At 55.0% G+C, this 23537-nt stretch overlaps 1 protein-coding gene across 1 annotated transcript; it reads right to left on the bottom strand.

The window, feature by feature from the left end:
- Positions 1-8916: 8916 nt before the first annotated feature.
- ASB10 (ankyrin repeat and SOCS box containing 10) lies at positions 8917-21033 on the bottom strand. The gene is made up of 5 exons (XM_032777715.2): positions 20627-21033; positions 14533-14800; positions 12733-13237; positions 10069-10182; positions 8917-9449 (listed from the first exon to the last, which is right to left on the bottom strand). Exons 1-5 carry the CDS (start codon positions 20916-20918, stop codon positions 9264-9266), a joined length of 1365 nt encoding a protein of 454 aa, XP_032633606.1. The 5' UTR covers positions 20919-21033; the 3' UTR covers positions 8917-9263.
- Positions 21034-23537: the final 2504 nt, after the last annotated feature.

Below are 23537 nucleotides of genomic sequence, written 5' to 3'. Positions count from 1 at the left end.
TTGCTACAAGCTGAAGCTCTGCACAAAGGACTGATGACCCATCCCAGCTGGGGATGTTCTCCAGAGACTTGATTTACCTGCAGTTTACTCCATCACTGCTACAAGCTTGAACTAACAACTTTGCCATCACTGTATGTAATTGATTCCATTTAACCAATTCTAGTTCTCATCTCTATCTTTTTCCTTTTATGAATAAACCTTTAGATTTTATCTACGAAATTGCTTGTGTGACTTGTGGTTAACCAGTGGGGGTGAAACCAAAGTCATTTTTGTCTGGCTGGTTTGGTTTGCTTAGAGGTGGAAAAACCCCAGCTTGGGGCTGTGACTGCCCTGTTTGAGTAATTGGTCCTGATTTGGCACTCTCAGTTGGGTCCCGCCAGAACCACAACGTCACACCTTCCTCCCAGCCGGCCCCTTCCCTTTGTCCCGCTTTCCGGGCAAAGGTGCTGACCCCCTTCCCTACCTGGCTCAGGTTACAGGCTTAGATCCTGTCCCTCACCTAAAGACATCCCCAGCTCTCCCATCCCCCACACAGACAGTCCCTACTGCATCACACCACCAAAACACTAACCCAGGAACCAATCCCTGTAACAAACCTTGTTGCCTGCTCTGTTCCCATATCTACTCTAGCGATACCATGGTAGGACCGAATCACATCAGTCACACTATCAAGGGCTCATTCAAATGTGATATATGCCATCATGTGCCAGCAATGCCCCTCTGCCATGCACATTGGCCAAACCAGACAGGCTCTACATAAAAGAATAAATAGATACAAATCAGACATCAGGAATGGTAACATACAAAGGCAGTAGGAGAACACTTCATTCTCCCTGGACATTCAATAACAGATTTAAAAGTAGCCATCTGTAACGAGGCGGTGTGGCTCCCCTCCTCCCCAGGGAGGGTTGATCCCCGTCGATCATCCACAGGGGCGGGACCGCTGGGCGGAAGTCCCGCCCCTCAGAGGGTCAGGCGGTGACCCGGAAGAATAAAAGCCGGGCCCCAGCCTTCAGTTGAGTCTCCGCCGCCCTCAGGAGCAGACGTGCCTGCCGACGCCCGTAACTGGGAGACTGCTGAGGCCAGAGGCCAGGGCCAGGTGCCTCCGGAGCCTCCCCACGGTCGCTGCGCCGAGGAGCCGCCGGAGCCTCCCCGCAGCCGCTACAGCCCTGAGGAGCCCCCAGACCAGGCCTGGCCCGCATTTCCAGAGATACTACCGGACCTGCCACCCAGCCTGGACTGGGAGGAACCGATGGTGCTGGACGTCCCCGAAACTGAGACCCCCGGCCCAGGTAGGAACAGAGGGGGATGCAGGAAGTAGCCCGGGAGCAGCTGACTCCAGTCAGGCTGCAGAGCTACCCCTGCCTATGTCAGTGTGTTTCGGTCAGGATCCCCACTGACCACCATTAGCGGTGACAGCCGCTACCAGGGCCCTGGGCTGGAACGCAGAGGAGTGGGTGGGCCTGTGTTCCCCCTGCCACCCGTCCCCGGGTGGCAGAATCCCCCTCTCCCCGGCCTAAGGAGGCCATTGTGATTCTACTGCTGTAACTGTGTTTGGTGCCCCGCCCGAACCAAGGGCTGGGTCCCTTTTGACTTTGCCGCTACAGGGTCCTCTTCACAGGGACAGACTTCCCGGGGTAGGACCGCGGGTCCGAGGATCAGACCCTTAGATGATAGTGAGGCCGGTGTGGCTCCCCTCCTCCCCAGGGAGGGTTGAGCCCCGGCAGAAACCCGTTTACACCATCGTTCTACAAAAAAACTTCAAAAAACGACTTCAAAGAGGAGTTGCAGAGCTACAATTCATTTGCAAATTTAACACCATTAATTTGGGCTTGAACAGGGACTGGGAGTGGCTGGCTCACTACAAAAGCAAATTTCCCTTTCTTGGTATTGACACCTCCTCATCAATTATTGGGAGTGGACCACATCTGCCCTCACTGAATTGGCCTTGTCAACAGTGGTTCTCCACTTGTAAGGCAACTCCTTTCTCTTCATGTGCCAGTATATTTATGCTGGTATCTGTAATTTTCACGCCACACATCTGAAGAAGGGGATTTTTTACTCACAAAAGCTTATGCCCAAATAAATGTTAGTCTTTAAGGTGCCACTGGACTCATTTTTATTTCAAGCCCTAGCATCTACATGGGGAACCAATATTTACTAGTGGGTTCTTCAATCTAGATGAGAGAGGTCTAAATTCTCCAATGGCTGGAAGAGGAATCTAGACAAAATGAAAACAAGGTGTAAATTTACACTGGTGAGAATAGTTAACCCTTGGAACAACTTACCAGGGTGTTGGTGGATTCTCTATCACTGCCAGTGTTTAAATGAAGATGGGATGCTTGTCTAAGAGCTCTGCTCTAGGAATTATTTGGGGTACGCTCTAGGGCCTGTGCTGTACCAGAGGTGGCTTATGTGTTTGTGAGGCCCTGGGCCAATGCGAATGGGGGCCCCTCTGTGACGAACTGGGACTGTTCTTAATGTTTGCTCTGAACACTGTGTTGGTGCCTCAGTGTCCCTTATGCAGTTCTTAAGTATCTAGGTGGTGGGATAAGGGTGTGTGATTGCTCAGAGGAATGGGCAGGCCCTCTAAATGCCTGGCCACTCTGTCTTCCTAGCAATGATGGCCTGGGCCCTCCTCTGCAAAGGTGGCCAACTGAAAGTGTTGGAGACAAAGGGATCAGTGACCTCCTGGCCCGGAAAGGAGCTGAGCAGAGAGGAGGGGCTGGAGGGGGTGGTTAGTCGAACTGCTGGGGATGAGGATGAAGGCGACCTAGGGGTCGGCTCTTGCACCCCCCAGAATGGACACCGGGGGTCTGGTCGCTGTATCTACAGCTTGTTTTAGACTCTTGTTCCTGTCATCGGAAACCTCTTTTTGCTGGCTGAGAGTCACGTCTGACTGCAAAGTGGGGGTGCAGAAACCCTGTGCTTCCCCAGTGACCCGCCTGGGGTGGGCCGCTTGGGAAGGCAATGGAGGGGAGAGGAGCGAATGCCCAAGGAGAGGACCCAGGAGGGGAAGACGTGGTGAGACTTCTGCCCTGAACAGTCTGCCTCCAAGGGAGAGGGCTCCCCAAAGTCCTGACTGGCTTTGTGGGAGCAGTTCCAGAGCATCGCCCGGGGACTCCGTGACACCTCCCCACCCTTCTGCCTGAAGTCCCCCCCTGCAGCAATCCTGTGGGGAAAATGGGGTGGCGGCATGGGCGCTTGCCCCACCTGCCAGCGCTCCTGCCAGGGGACCGTAGGTCAGGCACAAGAACTTTCCTTCACTTCCCAGCAGTGAGCATTAGGTGGTGAAGTGGGTCAGGACATGGGGGCCAACTATTTTTCTAGGTGCCCCCATTGGTCCTGGCATTGGGCCCCGCTGGCCATCTGACACTGTGCATAAGACCAAGGTTCAGACTGGATGCAATCATAATAGAGTCACACACGTACATGACCTTGGAATCTATTGAAAACCAGCGTACAAAGTTAAGATACACACCAGCCCCCAATACAACTCTTGTACCCTCCCTTATTACTGCTCCAGAACCTGCTGTACACTCCCCAATGCTCTAACCCCCTCCAACCACACCCCAAGTGTTTCAATCCCCCCCACTTCTCCAACATTCCCTGCATTGTGCCATTGCTTGAGCTGCACCATACACAGCCCCTCTGCTAAACCCTCCCAGGCGTCAGTGACCAGTCCGCCTACCAGCTAGAGCAGGCACCACGAGCACAGGGTGAAAAGCAGATGTAACCCTTCTGCCCCTCTGAATTGGCAGCAACAAGGGCCGGGTTCAGTATCCAGGGGTTCCGTTTCAGTAACACAAGGCATAACCGGCTCGAGCCCTCACCCAGTGACTGGGACACTTACATACCACCACCCGCCCGGGTGCCTCTAGGAGGCAATACTTCCCCTCTCTCAAGCACGGAGTCTGAGTGTAGCAAAATCCTTTTATATAAGGAGGGAAACAATGCAGCATCACATTGGAAGAAACCACAAACAGGATTATAACACAAACCATAAACAAACAAAAAAACCCACCCCAGGTACATTTGGCAATGTCCTTTTCCCCTTAGGGTCTTAAGTCCAATCACCCCAAAGTCCAACAACCCAAAAATCTCTGGTCAGTGCCACCCCAGAATTCAAGAGTTTATCTGCAGAGTTTTACCCCCGCCAGCCTGCATGGAAAGGGGGGGAAGTCCACACAGGGTGTTAAGGGGCACCTTACATGGGCCAAGGCCAACTGTTCTGCCTCTCCGTGGAGTTCTGCTGCAGCCTTCACCACGACCAGCTCCCCCACACCAGCTGTGCTGCTCCTCCAGCCACCTCTACAAACCTCTTCTCTCCACTCACTGTTCCATAAGCTGCTCTAACACACTGCAAACTGCTCTGCCAGCCACTTAACAATAGATCTTCAGGCTCCCCCCTACTTAACACAGCACTCCATGATCTCAATTCAGCTCTTTTGAGGGGAGCCCTGGCACACCATTAGCCCAACATGAATTCAACTCAGCAGTCTCTAGATAGACTCTTAATAGAACCAAAAATTAGCTCTATTCTTTAACATCAGAGAGAAAAGACTATGTAATTGGTGTTTGAGAGTTTCAAAAAGGGCCCATACCATTAGGTACACACACCAGTCCCCCAATCTCTTTAAATTCATTGGGTTTTGGAACTCATGTCCCATGTTTAGCAAGTACCACCCAACTGAGGTTGAGTCATTTCTGTCACAAAGCAGTCCCACAGCTCCCCATTCACACAATCAGGGTGACAAACTGTTTTTCCTCCTGTCCCAATAACAAAGAAATTGAGGATCCCAGAGCTGTTAAAATAACCATCCCAGGCTGCTGCAGGATTATGCTAAGTGGGGGGTGGATGCCAATGCAAATTCTTGAAATTCTTTCCACACTCTCTACAATTCACCACCAGATGTCAGAGTAGCACTTATCCTGACTCTGGTTACACAGAGATGGAGGCCAAAGTCAGGGGTCAGAACTGGGTTCTCTGCAGCAAGTCAAGCCAGGGCTGGATCAAGCAAGCACTGGTGCTGTCACAGCTGTAGGTAAAGGTTTTAAGCAGCCACTGAAGTAGTGCTGACTGAGGCTATGCTTAAGTCTGCTGAGGCTTCAAACCAATCAGGTGGTGCAGCCAATTAGGTCACCTACTCCAGATGAGCTGCATGCATTAGGTTGCTTGGACACTGGCTCAGCTGCAGGCCTTGATTTCTGACACCAACTCCATCCTCTACCTTGCCACTCCATACCTCACTGCTAGGCCATGAGACAGTGGTGTACTGGGAGGGGTTCATGTGCTAGCAGGAGGCAGAAAAGTGGCACTACGGAGTCCTTACCCTAAATCCAGTCCTAATATATGGGGAAGGGGTTCTCACAGCCATCTGCGGCACAGCAGACTCAGTGAGGTGTGAAGTGGCCCATTCATCTCAATGACATGTTCTCAGATGAATAAGAACACCCCATGAAGATGGGCACTGCCTGAAAGAATCCCTCTAAGAGATGCAAACTGCTCCAATTTGCTCCATGTGCGTTCTCACCCTTCCTGCAGTGTCCCATGTCCAGGGGCCTGTGTCAAGCCCTGAGCATACCTGTCTTCAGCTCCTAACCCCATCTTAGCAATGTGCGCCTGTGCCATGCACTGACTGTGCTCATTCTTGGTTCCCCATCCCAGACTCAACACTGTAGGGTTATGTTTTGAAGGGGGACAGAAATGAGGGGTATGAATGTGAGGCGGTTTGGGAGCAGAGCTGAAGCCTCCTTCACATTCCCCACTGCCCAGCTCTGACACCCATCCCTTGCTTTCCCCCACACACACCCACTGCACTGCACTGATCTCTCCTTTCCCCCTAGAAGCAGCAGCCAGGGGTAGGGCGAGCTTGGAGCCCTTGCTCCACTGCTGGGGTGGTACGGAGCAGGTGAGGAGTTCTGGGTTCCTCCCCTGAGCAATGAAAGGAAGTTGAGTCCCTTAGCACCCTCCCTTGGCCTGGTGGAGCAACTGTGGAGGAGGGAGGCTATTTGTAGGGGAGTAAGGGTCCAGAGCACAGATGGCTTGGCTTCCATCCCCTCCCCAAATATGTCACTGGAGGGGAAGGTGTCAGTACTCCAAGCTCCCAGACAACAAAGGTCCCTTTGAGGATAAGCCTTTATTCATTGAGGGATCATAGAAAAACTTTTTTTTTTTGGAAATCCAGTTAGTCAAAGCTGTAGTCATTGACCTGGGTTTCAAAAGCATAATGTATGATTGTGCCTGGCACTAACAAGGGTCTTTGTGGCCCTGCCTCAGCCCCACAGGTGAAGTTTGCAGGGTGTGAGGTTCTGCCCCTTTGCCAGCTTCCCAGCTCCTCCACACTCTCTAGCTCTGCACCAAAACCGTTACAAGCATCTGGAGCTTTGAGTAGCTCCTGTTAGTGCGACTGTGTATCAGGAATCCCTGGACCAAATGACCCAGCCATTTGCTTTCCTCTGATCACTGATTGTTCAAGAAACATGTGAAGAGTTTACGTTTTCCTAACTACCTAGAAGCATCTTTCATCTTCCCTCTGAGGAGTTAATGCTAATTTCCCTGCCACCAATTCTAAAGTAAAAACAGAGTCTGCTTGGGCAGCCACAGCATGTCACCTTGAGCCACGCAGATACTCTGCCAGCAATACCAGCAAAGCCTATGGTTACTAAGGGATGCACATGTCTCACTAGACATGAGCATTTCACTCTTTGGCATCAAGTATCAGAGGGGTAGCCGTGTTAGTCTGGATCTGTAAAAGCAGCAGAGAATCCTGTGGCACCTTATAGACTAACAGACGTTTTGGAGCGTGAGCTTTCGTGGGTGAATACCCACTTCGTCAGCGGCAGGTAGTGGAAATTCCAGTGGCAGTATATATATGCTAGGCAACGCAGCTAGAGATAAAGGGGTTTAGTTTCAGTCAGGGAGGGTGAGGCCCTGTTCTAGCAGTGTAGGTGTGAAAACCAGGGGAGGAGAAATGGTTCTGTAATTGCAGCCATCCACAGTCTTTGTTTAGTCCAGAGCTGATGGTGTCAAACTTGCAGATACTGAAGCTCAGCAGTTTCTCTTTGAAGTCTGGTCCCGAAGTTTTTTTCTTGCAGGCATGGCCACCTTAAGGTCTGCTATAGTCGTGGCCAGGGAGGGTTGAAGTGCTCTCACTACAGGTTTTTGTATATTGCCATTCTGATATCTGATTTGTGTCCATTTATCCTTTTCCGTAGTGACTGTCCAGTTGGTACGTGCTCATCACTGGTTCATTCACCTGCACGTCCACCTGTAATATACGCCATCCATATGCCGCAATGCCCCTCCTGCTATGTACATCGGCAAACTGGACAGTCACTACGGAAAAGGATAATGGACACAATCAGATTATCAGGATGGCAATATACAAAAATCCTTGTAGGAGGCACTTCAACCTCCCTGGCCGCACTTAGCAACCTTAAGGTGGCTATCCTGCAGCAAAAAAACTTTAGGACCAGACTTCAAGAGAAACTGCTGAGCTTCAGTTCATTTGCACAATTTGACACTATTCGCTCTGGGAGACTCTCTAAGTTCAAACGACTGTGAATGGCTTGCCAATTACCTAGAACCATTTCTCCCTTGGTTTTCAACATCTACTGCCTTAGACAGGGCCTCACCCTCCCTGACTGAACTAACCTCTTTATCTCTAGCTTGCTTGCTAGCATATATATACCTGCCCCTGGAAATTTCCACTACCTGCGTCTGATGAAGTGGGTATTCACCCACGAAAGCTCACGCTCCAAAACGTCTGTTAGTCTATAAGGTGCCACAGGATTCTCTGCTACTCTTTGGCATGTCACTAGCTCAAGCCGAAAAGAAGCAACAATGTTTACCTCAAGTAACTTTTCCAATATTGCATCCCCAGGGGACAGAAAGTGCCCTGCACTAGCAGATATAAATCCCAAGAGCTGAGATCAGTTAAGGGAGGATCAGAATGACCGTTTCAGCCCCAGGAAAACAATTTTTATAGGAACCAGATGATTTTGTGGGGTTGTATCTCAAGAGCTCCTTGCTCAAATTACCCCAAATTTGGCTCACTAATCCCACCCTGCATCCCCATGTAGCACAAAAAATATCATGCTGATCCAAGCTAGCATACAGATTTTGGAGTATTTGGAATACTCACCCAGCAAGCAAGTCCCAGATAATTCTAGCAGAACTGCTAAGGGTGCTATAATTAATCTTGGCTCAGGAACATAGACATACAATCCTGCTGCCTCTGCTGCATACCTCTCGCAGCTGCACAAGCCAAGGTGGAACCATGCACCCTCCTGGAGGAGTCAGCAAGAGGAATGAGTGACTGGGCTCCCAGCTGCACAACACAAACTGCCACATGTCCAACATAACCAAGAACTGAAGAGCTTTTGAGCAGAAACCCCCCTCCCTAGCAAAACACCCCCAGTTCCTCCCTGGATCAAACTAACATCACTTCTCTGGCACGAGTCAGGCTTCACCAAGGGCCACATGTATGGTTGCCTCTGAGGGGAGAGCCACAGCTACCTGCAGAAGCAGGCTCCATCAGCCACTGTGTCATTTGGGCCCTTCACAAACCTTGGCCCACAAAGGCCTTGGTCCCATCTGATGCAGCGCTGGGAGGAGCTGGTGGCAAGTGGCCCCTTCACGCTAGGCAGCAGAGGGGCAGGGAACATGAGTCATCATGAAGAACAGGAAACTCAGGCAGCTGTGAATATGTCAAGCTGAACTCCAAGCTGGCTCTGCCACACCTCAGTGCTAACTACAGCCCAGAAAAGCTACTGAGGGAGGGGGAGGCTGCAGCCTGCAGCCATGGCCCCAGCACCCTCTGTGGCCGTGCCTGCACCACGTGTTCTGCAGAGCCAGCGCCAGCATGGGGCAGGTCAGACGGCAGCCCCCAGTGTGACAAGGACTGACACGTGCCAACCAGGGCATACAAACACCAGGATTTATTCCCAAATCTCCATAATACAAAGCAGGGCCAGCGCAGTGGCCCCACGAAAGGCAGGACCCCATCATAGGCTACAGCAATAGAGCCAGCTGGCACGGGATGGGGAGGGTTGGTGTGGGCAGAGGGAGTCTGAGCTGGGAGAACAAAGTGCAGACTAGGGCCCAGGCTGGCATGGGTGGAAATGGGCACAGAAGGGCTGGCTTTGGCTGGTATGAGGGGGGAGGGCAAGGCAGGGCTTTCACAGGCAGGGCAGGGCACAAGAATTCAAAGCAAATAAAGAAAAGGATTTAGAGGTGGCTCAATCCAGGCTCCAGGCCCCTAGTAGAGAATGTCCTCGAAGCTGAGCAGCAGAAACTGGTGCAGGGAAGATGGCAGGTGCAGCTCAGGCAAGACCTGCAGCAGCCGACCCTCCAGGTAGCTCCTGAGTGCACAGCGGGCCAGGTGCTGCAGGGAGCGGGGCCTCTGCCCCAGGGAGAAGAGTGACTCGTAGAAATCTGGGTGCTTCTGTCAGGAGAGAAGAGATAGGTCAGCATGGGCCACGTTTCCTCAATGACAGCTGGCTGGTGCCCCCACGCAGGGCTGGCTTTAAGCTGATTCCCCCAATTCCTTGGAATTGGGCCCCGTGCCTAAGAGGGCCCCACGCTTTAGGCGTCTTTTTAACTTTTTTTTTTTTTAATCACCTGGCAGCGGTGGGGGGTGGGGGGCATGTCCTCTCTGGGTCTTTGGTGGCATTTCGGTGGCGGGAGGTCCTTCAATGCCATTGAAGACCCGGAGCAGACCCCCCACCACCAAAGTGCTGCTGAAGCCCCGGACCGCAGCCGGCTATTCAAATCGGGCTCCACCGTTCATAAAGCTGGCCCTGCCCCTACCCCTACCCCATGTCATGTGACAATGGCAACACATCGGGGCAGACACTTTCAACCAACACTGAACAAGGAGCTCTATTAGCACAAAGGTCACAGACTTATCCCTACAGCCATTCGGTTTCTGTCTCTCCCAGTTTCTCTGCAGAACTTCTGCCCAGCACCTTCCCAGCCTCCTCAAACCTTCAGAGGGACCTGCCTGGTCAGCCAGGCACTGTGGGGTGAAGCCTCAGGTCCCTGAAGGCTCTTGGTTCTCTTACCTGCATGATCTCAGCTGGGACAGCCTCTGCCCACTCGTCAGTGACCCGCACACGGTCATAGCTGTTGATCAGCACCTCGATGGTGCGAGGCGAGGAGCAGCAGTAGCGCAACACCTGCAGCAGGGGAGGGGACGGGAGAAGGCTGGTCTCACACCCCAGACACCGCGCTATGCCTCCGGAGACCTGGCTTGGATTCCCTGCTCTGCTTCTGCCGCCCTGTGACCTGGGCAAGTCCTGTAACCTGTGTCTTTTCCCAGTCTGGGATGGGCCATGCCCATGTTGCACGTGGTGGAGTGGGGTGGGGTGGGCTGTGCCTGAGGGTGGCAGGCCTGTGGGTTGTTATGGCAGCAGGAGGGCTGTGTGTGGGTGGATTCCCTCTCCATCCCGACTCCCACTCCCCATGGCCCAGGCCATCAGTAGCTGTCAGAGCCTATTCCAGCTGCAGGAGTGAGGCTCATTATCTGGTGTTAATAGGAGATTAATTAGTGTTAATTGTTGATTTTCCTGTATTTTCCCAAAGGGGAGAGCAATCTGCAGATCTCCAGGCTGGGTAATTATTGCACTGCTAGGAAATTAAGGAAGATAGTTAACCCTTTGCTTGCTGGTGTCTCACACAGAGGATGCGGGAGGAGCTGGGGCCAATGTCCCACAGAAGGAGAGCTCCTCCTAAGGCCAGTGCCAGAGAGACAGGCCAACTTCACCAAGGCGAGACAGCACGTCGTGGGCTTGGAGATTAATGGAGCTTGGTGGCAGGGTTGTGTGCTCAGCACACAGGGAAGGCAAGAGACCCTTGGGGGAAATATCACTCCACGTGAATCCCCCCCCAATACACCTCCATCTGCAGTCCCCTCCCCCACCCCCATCACCAGTCAATCTCTAGGTCTGGACATGCCACATCCCCTGCCCCATGCCCTGGTATACTGCACCCTTCCTGCCCTGCCCAATCCCCATCACAGCCAAGCAGTGTGGCAGGCTAGGGGACAGGTCATAGACTGTTCAGGATGCCCCATAGGCGCTCCCGGTAGGACATTGCTTGCCAGGCAGCCGACACATTCTGCATCCACTGCAGCACCCATCCTAGCTGATCTCAGGCGCCCATTGCATTGACCCAGCTTGGAGGTGACAGAGGTCTAGCTCATGGTGCCACACTCCCCGGCAGACAGCTTCCACACTGCCCCTCCAGCCCAACTCTCTCTGGGATGAGCCCCAGGCACGGGGAAAGCCTGCACGCTCCCTGCAAAGGGGGCAGAGCCAGGAAGTTGCATGTGGCCAGCACCTGCAGCTGCCTGCAGCTGGCCTCTCCTCACACCTAGCCCCCACCCCGCCCCCACAGGCTGCCACCCTCAGGGCCATTTGCAAGGAAGGGAGCCCCAGCTGGTGTGACCAGGGGCTGAGCGTGAGTTCCTGCCACTTTGTCCTGCCCTCCATGGCCCTGGTTCAAGAGCAGAGGTTCTCCGGAGCATGGCCTTTCTCATGCACCCTCTGTGCCTCGCCCCACCTCATAGCCTGGACTCACACAGCCCACACCCCCTCCTGAAGAATGACTGACTGGACTGACTGCACCAGGACTAAACAACTCAAGCCAGGGGATGATGGCCCACGGACGAAGAGCATCTCCTAAGGCCAGTGCCCAAGAGATAGGCTCACTTTCTCTTTCCCAGCCGAGTCCCCGCTGCTCAGAGCACCAGGGCTGGGAGCTCACGCCCTCACAGGCCCCTAGGCCCTAGTAACCTCAGAAGGGGGCAGCAGTGCCCTCCCCGGTAGATACCTAAATGTGGCCGTTAAAGGGACACAGCTGGGCCCTCAATCAGAAGCCCAGCCAGGGAAAGGAAGCCAAATGCTGGTGCATGGGGTCTGGGGACCTGTAGTGGGGCGGCTGCCCCACTCCTGGAGAACAGGGGTTGAAAGGCAGCCAATCAGGGCCAGGCTGGCCCTATAAAAGAGTTGTCAGGCCACCAGGCCAACAGTCTCTCCCCTGCCTTGGAAGGAGAAGGACCCAGCTGCCTGGGGGCAGGGTTCTGGACAGAGTTGGGCTGGGAAAGGGCAAGAGGAGCTGGGGAGCTCCAGCCTGGCAACTTCCCAGGCTGAGGCCTTAGTCAAGGCTGAAGGGGGCACTGGGGCTGGGAGGTGCAGCCCAGGAATAGGCAGAGGCAGCAGGTCCTAGCCCCTTGCCGATGACAAGTGGCCATGACAGACTGCAGCCTGCCCCAGTGAGCGGGGGAGGGGGCAGGCGGGGCTAGATGGAGACTGGCTGTAGCCACTCAGCTAAGGAAGGGATAGAGGGTTAGGTGTTCTCCTGGGAGGGGAGACCCAGAGCATAGGGGTACTGCAGGGGCAGAACCCTCAGGTTAAGGGCACCTGGGTCCGGGAGGGAAACGGGGGCGGGGGGGGAGAGCAGGTGAGACACCGGCCTACAGAGGGTGCACCGGAGGCTGGAAAGCTAATTCCCAAGATGACCAGCAGGAGGCGCTGTGCCGGCGAGTCTTTGGACCCCAATTGCTGGGCAGCAAGAGGGAACTCAGGCCCCTGAGCCAGCAGGGAACAAGATCTGGACAAGGGGAGGGACTCTGCCTGCAGGGGAGGGAATGTCTCCTGGAGGGGACCCCTTTCACACACTCCTCTCACGCAGCACCCATCCTGCTGTTGCCCCAGGCAGCTCCACACCTTGATGAGGGCCCCGGGCCAGATGCGTATGGAGCCGTGGTTGAGCAGCGCCCGCACCACGAGCTCTGGATGGTGCCCCAGCTTATAGGCGGCCACCTGCAAGATGTTGTGCATGGCCGTGTTGCCGCTGTAGCTCATGATGTTGACACTGGCGCCGTGGGCCAGCAGCAGCTCCACCACACGGGCGCTGGCATTCTTGCAGGCCTGGTGCAGTGGGCGCTGCCGGTCCCGGTCCGCAGCATCGATGTTGGCACCGCTCTGCACCAGCTGCTGGCAGACGCGATAGTAGCGCTCCATGTCCTCGGGTGGGTGCGCCTGGGCACAGGCGGCATTCAAAGGAGTCTGACCCTCCTCGTTCTTGTCCTCCAGCCCCGCTCCATGGCGCAGGTACAGCTGGACATGCTCTTCCAGGCCGAACCGTGCCGCCACATGCAGCGCTGTGTCCTCTTCCTCCTCCGTCTGGCTGTTCACGCTGGCACCATACTGCAGCAGCAGCTGCGCACACCTGCAGGGCGTGGGACACCTCAGCCATGTGTTTCCCCCTCCTCTGCCCAACACCTACCCACTATCCTCCCCAACTACCCACTGCCCCCTAACTCCCATCTGCTGTCTCATCCACCTCCCATCTGCCTGCTAGCCCCCTTCCTCCTGCCATCCACCCACCGCCTGCCCGCTAGCCCCCTCACTTCCCCCCATCCACCCACCGCCTGCCTCCTAGCCTCCTTTCCCCCCATCATCCCCCATCCACCCACCACCAGCCCGTTAGCCCCCCACTTCCACCCGCCATCCTCCATCCACCCACTGCCTGCCCACTAGCCCCCCCCCGCTTCCCCTGCCATCCCTCGTTGATCCACCACCTGCCTGCTAGCCCCCTTTCCTCCCGTCATCACCCACCGCCTGCCCACTAGCCCCCCCCTTCCCCTACCATCACCCATCCACCCACTGCCTGCCTCCTAGCCCCCTTTCCCCTCACCATCCCCCATCCACCTACTGCCTGCCCACTAGCCCCTCCAACTTCCCCTGCAATCCCCCATCCACCCACTGCCTGCCTCCTAGCCATCACCCACCATTCCCCATCCACCCACCCCCTGCCTGCTAGTCCCCTATGCATCCACTGCCTATCTCTCACCCTTAACCCACCCCCTAACCATTCCCCTCACCACCCACCATTCCCCCCAAACCCTCAGCTAGCCCCAGAGCCGCCTGCCCTGCCCCCACCTACCTACCTGGCTACTAGCCCCTTAGTCACCCATGACCATCACTCAATCCTGCCATTCACCCACCCTGTGCTGACACCCCTTTGTGCCCACACCTCTTCCACAATCCCAGTGGCTGGGCCCTGGTATCCCAGGCTCCAGGGGCCCTGTGCAGCCCTGTACTCAGACCAGTGGGTCCCAACAAATGGGACCAGGGGCTGGGCAGCAGGACTGCTGGGTTCTATCCCAGTTCTGTCCAGACTTGCTGTGTGGCCTGGGGCACGTCCATCACTCTGGGCCTCAGTCTGCCCCTGCCTGTGGACAGTCTGCTCCTACCTGACCACCTGTGACGTGGTCTGTGCTGGCTGGGCCTCACTAGCCTCCCACATGAGCCCTGCTGGCTGGGGAGGCAGTGACCCACCCATCTGAGCCAGCCCCATGCTCAGCAGCACGCAGCTCGGGCTTTGGGACTGGAGCCTGCAGTCAGCTGTCTGACCACACTGCGCTGTACAGACAGGCCTGGGCTGCCGGGGCGAGAGCAGGCCTCTCCACCGTGCGCTGTGGCACCCAGCAGTCAGCCCTGGGCTGCTGACAGGCAACTCACTGGATGGAGGCTGGGCTCTTGCAGAGGTGCAGGGGCTGGTAGCCAGCCTCAGAGACAGTCTTGGGGTCAGCCCCGAAGGACAGCAGCAGGCGCACGCAGTCCGTTCTGGCCGCCGCACAGGCCTCGTGCAGAGCTGTCTTGCCACCAGGTGCGAAGTCCACGGCAGCTCCCCTCAGCAGCAGGTGCCTGAGGCAGTCCAAGTAGCCGCGCCCAGCCGTGATGTGGAGCGGGCTGGTGAGCTCCTGCTCGTAGGTCAGCGACCACAGTCCTGCAGCGGGAGAAGGGCTGTGAGGGGGACAAACGCCCACCCTGCCTCTCCCCACCAAATCTTCTCCCACAGGAGATCAGCCCTTCCTTCTCTCAGCCCCCCAGCTCTTCCTGCAGCTCCACCGGGACCAGGTGTCCAAGGAAACCTGCTGGGCTTGGACCTCATGCAGTGGGGGGGATCCCCAGGCCACACTGAGTCCCACCCCAGGGCTGCTTGTGGGTGGGGCTCGCCCTTGGGGCACAGCCAGGTGCCGTGGGAAGGGGATTTGCTCTCACAGCTGCACCCAGCAATGGTGTACTCGCCAAGACAGGCAATCAGGACAAGGCATGCCAAACACTCAGAATGGGAGGGGGGGCATCTGGTCATAGGTGCTGGCTCTGGGGCTGGAGCACTCATGGGGAAAAAATGGTGGGTGCTGCCCCCTATCAGCTCCCTCCCATCTCTCCCACTGGCAGGGCCTGTGGATCAGCACCTCCCCCTGCCTCCCCACGCCTCCCGCACACCATGAACAGCTGTTTTGCGGCATGCAGGAGGCTGGGAGGGAGGGAGGAATGAGGATGCGGTGCGCTCGGGGGAAGGGGCAGGGAGAGGAGGGGACAGAACTGGATGGGAAGAGGCAGGGCAGGGGTGGGGCCTTGGGGGAAGGGGTGGAGTGGGGCAAGGCCCAGGTAGGATGACCAGACGTCCCAATAAAATTGGGACCGTCCCAATATTTATGTGTTTGTCCTGTGTCCCGACTGATCCCCCAGACAGCACCAGCGACACCCCCGCCCTGCCCCAACCCCCCCAGACAGCACCAGCGACACCNGCCTGGGGTGCAGCAGCCCCCTCCCCAGTTCCAGCCCCGTGTGTGTGCAGGGAACACAGGGGGTTACAGCCTGGATTGGGGTTACAGGGCCCAGCTATGCTCAGGGGTTCTGAGCCCTCATGGCTGGCTGGGAACGCAGCTCCTGGTGGGTCCGAGCCCCTTGGCAGATTGGCTGAGCACCGTCTGCCCCAAACTCATCCGCTGCTTGCTCGGCTCAGGCCTGGCAGCAAAGAGCCAGAGGCTCCTGCCTAGGCTGACATCCCAGCATGCCTCTGTTCTTCCCTGGGATCCGCCCGCTTCCCCTCACACACCCCAGAGCAGCGAGAGAGCCGCCAGCTCCATTTGCCTGTCTCCTTCCCCTTCCTTGCCTGAGGCCACCCTCGCTTCTCCAGCTGCGTCACCCCCCCCTCCCCATAGCTCCTCCGGTCACGCTGTGGGCTGCCATGCTGTGCCCTCCCTCGCTCCTCCAGCCGCACCGCCCCCCCCATGGCTCCTCCGGCTGTGCTGCGCCCCCCCAGACAGCACCAGCGACACCTCCTGCCCTGCCCCAACCCCCCCAGACAGCACCAGCGACACCCCCTGCCCTGCCCCAACACCCCCTAGACAGCACTAGCGATACCCCCGCCCTGCCCTAACTCCATCCAGACAGGAGACTAATAAATGCTCCCTTCTTTCGAACAGGCAACCTTGCCTGACGGATTGTAATGCTCCCTAAGAAGGAAAAGCCTATCTCAGGCATATCTGATCTCGATTGGCCTCACTGGTGAGACCCACAGAGAGAAACGATGGTTGCTGGAACACAAAGGGTCAATCTCGGCGTCCTTGAGAATACATGATCTGTCCTTGGGAACAGGTGGGCTCTGGCCCACTGAAGGGGTTACACCAGGGGTTCTCAAACTGGGGGTCGGGATCCTTCAGGGGTCATGAGGTTATTACATGGGGGTTGCGAGCTGTCATCCTCCACCCCAAACCCTGCTTGTCTCCAGCATTTATAACAGCGTTTAATATAAAAAAAATTGTGTTTTTAATTTTCACGGGTGGCGGGGGTCACACTCGGAGGCTTGCTGTGTGAAAGGGGTCACCAGTACAAAAGTTTGAGAACCGCTGGTGTAAGATCTGAGGCCTTTGTCTGCAGCCATATTAGGACAGCAGTAGCCATGAACTAAAACACAGAAAGTTACATCCCCACATTCCATCTAAATTACATTACAAAGAATGTCATAGGAGGCTGTTAAGAAGGCTCCTGTCCTAGTAGCACGCACCATCACCAGATAGCTCTTACAATGGTTAAAGAAAACTCCGCTTAGGGCATTCTGTCTGGCAAGAAACTACTTACCAACAATCGTGGGTGTGAAACCCTACTTCTTTGGTGTTTGGCCTTTAGGGTCCCTACGGCTCTATTGTTTAGCTCTATGGTTTCAGTTGGGTTCTTTAATAGTTTCTGTCTGTTGCATATCTAACTTTGCAAGAGGTAAATCAACTAAGGTGGTGGGCTCTGATTGGTTAAAGAATTGTTTTGCAATATGTTAGGATTGGTCAAATAATTATTTTGTAGTGCTTTGGTTTAAAATGGTTGGTTAAGGTGCAGCTAAGCAGGACTCAAGTGTCACTATATAAGCTGGGGTCTAAAAGGAAGTTCTTGGGAACCAGCTCCAGGCCCCAGTCCCGAAGATCAGAGCGGCCAGACCTCAACACCCTGCCAATGACACTGTGCAGAAGCTGGAGTATCCTGACTGGCCATCAAGAAAAGTTCCTCTGCCTTATTGGGAGTGGTGAACACTGTAGGTTTAGTGTATGCAGTCTGTTTTGGTAACTGTTAATAAATAGCGACGAAGGCAGAGGTCCCCAAACTTTTGAGGGTCTCGTCCCTCCTTACTGCTGTCTGCACGCAGGGAGAAATGGGGCAAGGCGGTTGTAGAACTGAAAAGGATCCTGGGAGGCCATTGGTACACTGCTCTCGGGTGCACCCTCAAAAGTTTGGTTTTGGTCCCACTGGTGGCTTGGTGAGACTGGAATTGTTACCCCCTTGAGGCCCGGACTGACGTCTGCGATTGGTACGACCTCGCCTTCTGGTGAAGTCTTGCCTTGGCCGAGGTGGGGAGGTAGGGGCACTGAGGTTGGGGCCGGAAAGACCGTCTTTGGGTTTGTGGCGTATGCATTCCCAGCGAACGCATAATTACACGATTGTGTTTTAGATTCTGTAGCCTAAGGTCCGTCTTCTGCGAGAACAGGCCCTGGCCATCAAAAGGTAAGTCTTGTATAGTTTGCTGAAGTTCAGGTGGCAGGCCTGATACTTGCAGCCATGATATATGTTGCATGGCGATTCCAGAGGCGACCGTTCTAGCTGCCGAATCGGTGGCATCCAGCGAGGCCTGGAGGGAGGTCCACGCAACTTTCTTCCCTTCCTCCGGAAGTGCTGTGAATTCCTGCAGGACGAGCTCTGTAAACTTCCCTACCGCCTCCCAGGTGTTATAGCTGTACCTACTCAGGAGGGCTTGTTGGTTCGCCACCCTGAGTTGGAGGCCTCCCCAGAATAGATTTTTCTTCCTAATAGATCCATTCACCTGGCCTCCCTTGATTTAGGTGCAGGGGCTTGCTGGCCATGGCGCTCCCGTTCATTGACGGACTGTACAACCAATGAACAAGGAGGGGGGTGTACATAAAGGTACTCATACCCTTTGGAGGACACCAACTTAGTTAAGCGCTCAGACTGTGGTGTAGATACAGTAGCCGCAGGAGGCTTGTGCTTCTTGCTTCTTGGTGAGAGAGAGCGGTGCCAGGCAGGAGCTTGGGCCGGTGATGGCTGATGTCGAGGAGCCTTCACTGTCGGCGTGCGCTCCGGTGCAGAAGAGGCACTTGTTCCCAGTGCCACAGGCAGTGCCGAAGACGGAGGAGTCAGCGCTGCCTCCATCAAGAGTTGCTTCAGGCAAATGTCCCTCTCTTTTTTAGTCCGGGGCTTGAAAGCCTTACAAATGCGGCACTTGTCCATGAGATGGGATTCACCCAAACACTTGAGACAGGAGTTGTGAGGGTTTCCTGTGGGCATCGGCCTATGACAGGCCAAGCACGGTTTGAAGCCCGGTGAACCGGGCATGGGCCCCGGTACCGGGTGAGGGGAAGGAGCTAACCCCAGATCCCTCTTAACTATATACAATAACTACTACAGAACTAATAACTAAACACTAACTATACTTGTAGGAAATCGAACTATATACACAATACAATAGAAACGAGTGAATCAGTAGGGAGGTGGAGGTCAGCTAAGCTGCGCTCCACTGTTCCAACGACCGACATGAGCGGTAAGAAGGAACTGAGGAGCGGAGGGGCCGGCAGGGGTATATATCTGGCACCATAGCAGTGCCACTCCAGGGGGTGCCCTGCCGACCCACCAAGTGTTGCTAGGGTAAAAATCTCCGACGAATGTGCACGCGGCGCGCGCACACCTAACTGGAATGGATATGAGCAAGCACTCGAAGAAGAACTGGGTAAGAGAGGGGGTATCTAAATTAGTCCAGTTACAGCTTGAGCCCATGGAAGGTAAAGGTGGGGTGCCCTAGCATGCACGTAACACTGGAAACTGTTTAAAGTCTGGGGCATAACACAGACAGTGAGAATCCATGACAGCTGACTTCATCACAGCTGTATTCTAAGCCCCGAATTGCCATCGAAGACTGAAGCAGCGGCGGTAGAGCTGATCACGATCGCAGCTCTTTTTTTTTTTTTTCTGCTTGGGGCGACAAAAACCCTGGAGCCAGCCCTGACTTCTACACTGCTGCTGGCAGCAGCGCTGTCTTCAGAGCTGGGCTCCCAGCCAGCAGCCGCTGTTCTCCAGCTGCTCAGCTCTGAAGGCAGTGCAGAAGTAAGGGTAGCAGTACTGCACGCACACCCCCCCCATTACATTGTGAGCCCCCCACAACCCGCTTTTGGGTCAGGACCCCTACAATTACAACACTGAAATTTCAGCTTTAAATGGCTGAAATCATGACATTTATGATTTTTAAAATCCTACGATCATGAAATTGACCAAAATGGACTGTGAATTTGATAGGGCCCTACATATGTTCTATGCATAGGCGCTGACTTTTCATTTTGCCAGTGGGTGCCCCAAACCAGCCCCATCCCCACTCTGCCCCCTGCCCCAAAGCCCCCCTCTTTTCTGCCCCCTACTGCTTTAAGGGCAGTGAGGGAGGGACAGGGCAGAGAGGAGCCAGTGGAGGGGCAGCCCCACTGAGCAGTTGAAGGGTGGGGCAGCCTGCTACATAGCTGATCGGCCCACAGCCCCACTGAACAGCTGCCAGCCCCAGGGCCACCAGAGCAGTGGCCCCGGCCAGCCCCATGGCTGCTGAGCGGTGCCTATGCTCCCTCACCAGGATCTTGTGATACCTTCGAGTGAACTCCACTACCAGCGTAGGGTGACCAGATGTCCCGATTTTATAGGGACAGTCCTGATTTTTTGGGTCTTTTTCTTATATAGGTTCCTATTACCCCCCACCCCCATCCTGATTTTTCGCACTTGCTGTCTGGTCACCCTATCCCAGCATGACAGCCCTGGAAACGCTGGGCACCCTCCTGTCAAGCTGGCCTGAGTATGGTGCAGAGTATAAACCTGCCTGAAACCACTGTGTGTTCTTGGCACAGCTCAGCCAGGCCAGCGCTGACATGGCCAAACCACTACGGCTACTGACGCTAGCTCGTTGAGAGCTAGGGGTGTATGTAGCCACAAGCAGAGTCACACCCCCTAGTCTGCAGTGTGGATGTAGCCCTAGAGCCTGGGATGGGGACCCAGGTTGGAAATAAAACACCCTAGAGCTCTCTCCCCACCCCCCAGCACTCCCTCATCACCCTCTGGCGCTCCCTCTGCCCCCAATACACATCCTCCTGGACTCCCTTCCCCTTGACACTCCCCAGCCCTTCCTCCCCACCCATAGTCCCCCAGTACGTCTACCCATTAGCACTCCACCCTAGCATGCCCTCTCCCCTGCCCACAAGCACTCTGTCCCCCAGGTGCTTCCTCTCACCAAGTTTCCAGCTGGTCCACCGGAGCTCGTCACCCTTGGATTCAATGATGAGGTTGACGGCAGCGCTGTCGGTGAAATGCTTCCGCACCGCCTCCAGGTCCCCGGTGAAGAGTGCATTCTGCACCAACACATCTCTGCACTCGATCGGCTCCATGCGGCTGCTGCGGAATCCCCAGTCCCTGGGCGTTGGGGCCGCCAGGCCTTGGTCCATGTGCCTGGTGTGTGTCCACCTGCCCACCAGCTCCTCGTCCGGCTGCAGTGCAGAGCTAAAGGGGCAGTGGTAGCCTGTCATGGGGAGGAGACGCACAGGGTGAGCCTTGGTTTTATAAAGTGGCAGTTGGCTGCTGCTGCTGCAGCCCCAGAGCTCCTGGCTCAGTGGCGTGTCCTTGCTGGGCTGCTCCCAGATGCAGGCTGCTCAGGGCTGGCTGGTTGGATCAGGCACAGGCCTGACTCAGCCTTTATAAATAGCGCCCTTGGCAGCACCTACCACCAGAGTTTGTTTATCCTCCGCTGCTGGCACTGATCTCCAGGGTCACTTTGAGCGAGGGGCAGGCCACTGACTGCTCACTCTCCCTGGCTAGCACAGGGCAGTGCAGACTCTTTCCCTTTGTCCCTGGGCAGTGGGTACAGGGACAGAGGAGTCATGCCCACAGCACCCAGGAATGTGCACCACCGAGCAGAGCCAGCCTGGCCCAGATCTCTCTGGAAATGTGGTGCAAAGCAGGAGCAGCAAGCCAGGGGGGCGGGGGGGTGCATCTGAGACAGGAGTTGGGGGCAATGCCAGGACCAGGTCCTTTACCCTCGGCGTATGGCACCTGGGATATAGAGCAGCAGAGTAGGGATGACCCCAGAGAGATGGGGGGGGGGGGGCAATACTAGGGCAAGACTTGACTGGGGCAGTGCGGTGAACAGACCTTACCTAGGGGGTGTGGGACTGGGCAGTAGTGGGGAGCAGGGAACATGAGGACTGTGCATTGCAGCCTCTTTCCAAATGCAGGGAAGGGACACACTCTATGGGACTCTCAGGAGACCCCTCCGGGAACCCTGCACTCCAGTCCAGGCCCTATGGTCTCAGAGGTCTGCTGAGGGGAAGGGAGGGTGTCATGGAGTGTGGGGGAGTCCGGCCCTGCACCCCTCTTCCTGGGACTGACAGTGACTCTCAGCCAGCCAGTAAAACAGAAGGTTTATTGGACAAGAGGAACACAGGTTACAGCAGAGCTTGCAGGCACAGTCAGGACCCCTCCACTGAGTCCTTCTGGGGGTTCAGGGTGCTTGGATCCCAGCTAGGATACCCTGAATTCCACCCACACAGCCCCAAAACCAAACTGAAACTAACCCCCTCCTGCCGGCCCCTTCCTTTGTTTAGCTTCCCAGGCAAAAGTGTTGACCTCCCAGGTTACAGGCTCAGGTATTGTCCATCCCCTAAAGTCCTCCCCTGCTCTCCCATCCCCCATGCAGACAGCCCCTACTCCATCACAGAGGGGCCAGCCCATTTCTGTGCAGTATCCAAATCCAGCCCCCAGGAAAGGGAGGAAACCATTTCTCCCCAGCTGCTTCAGAAGGGAGAAGTTCCTATGGAAACCACCAGGGCTTTAAAGGGCTTTTCCGTTTGGTTGTCACACCAGAACACAGCAGCCATCTCAATGACATGACCTGGTTCAGGGTGAGAGAGATGCAGCTGCCAATGCCCACCCAGTCAGAGACATGATGCCAAGGAGGGCACCCCAGGTGGGCCATGTGCTGGGGTGGCTCTGTGGCCTGGCCTGGCTGTGCTGACTCTGCAGCCTCACAAGGCAGGAAAACTATTTTTTGCATGTATTTCTCATGTGAGTTTGTTCTAAAGGAAAAAGGTAGGAATGGGAGCTGGCCCCTGTGAAGCATCTAGGAACTAGCCTGGGCTATCTGCTCTGCTGCCTGACAGCTCACACACCCTGCTGAGCTGTCAGGCTCTCCTCGGCTCATGGCATCTTTAGCTGGGACACCACAAGCTGAATAAGCTGTTCAAGCGGCTCCAGCCATGGTGAGAGGGAAACAACAGCCACTGGGAATCACTCTAGACAAAGCAACTGTTAAGGTTCCTCCCTCACTCTGAACTTTAGGGTACAGATGTGGGGACCTGCATAAACACCTCTAAGCTTAACTACCAACTTAGATCTGGTCTTGCTGCCACCACTCTCCAGTACTAACTCACTTCTCTAGATAGACTTGAGAGACTTTTTCACAGAGTTCCTGGTGAACACCGATTCAACCCCTTGGATCTTAACACAAGGAGAATTTAACCATCCCCCCTCCTTTCCCCCACCAATTCCTGGTGAGTCCAGATCCAATCCCCTTGGATCTTAAAACAGCAAAAATCAATCAGGTTCTTAAAAAGAAGGTTTTTAATTAAAGAAAGAAAGGTAAAAATCATCTCTGTAAAATCAGGATGGAAAATAACTTTACAGGGTAATCAGATTCAAACAGCCCAGAGAAACCCCCTTTGGCCTTAGGTTCAAAGTTACAGCAAACAGAGGTAAAATCCTCTCAGCAAAAAGGAACATTTACAAGTTGAGAAAACAACAATAAAACTAACACGCCTTGCTTGGCTATTACGTACAAGTTTGAAATATGAGAGACTGGTTCAGAAAGATTTGGAGAGCCTGGACTGATGTCTGGTCCCTCTTAGTCCCAAGAGCGAACAACCCCCAAAACAAAAAGCACAAACAAAAGCCTCCCCCCCCCACCAAGATTTGAAAGTATCTTGTCCCCTTATTGGTCTTTTGGGTCAGGTGTCAGCCAGGTTTCCTGAGCTTCTTAACCCTTTACAGATAAAAGGATTTTGGTGTCTCTGACAAGGAGGGATTTTATAGTATTGTACACAGAAGGGCTGTTCCCTTCCCTTTATAGTTATGACAGCAACAGAAAAGATTTT

The sequence above is a fragment of the Chelonoidis abingdonii genome, chromosome 2, assembly GCF_003597395.2.
Source record: "Chelonoidis abingdonii isolate Lonesome George chromosome 2, CheloAbing_2.0, whole genome shotgun sequence".
Lineage (NCBI taxonomy): Eukaryota > Metazoa > Chordata > Testudines > Testudinidae > Chelonoidis > Chelonoidis abingdonii.
This window is presented reverse-complemented; position numbering and strand designations above follow the sequence as displayed.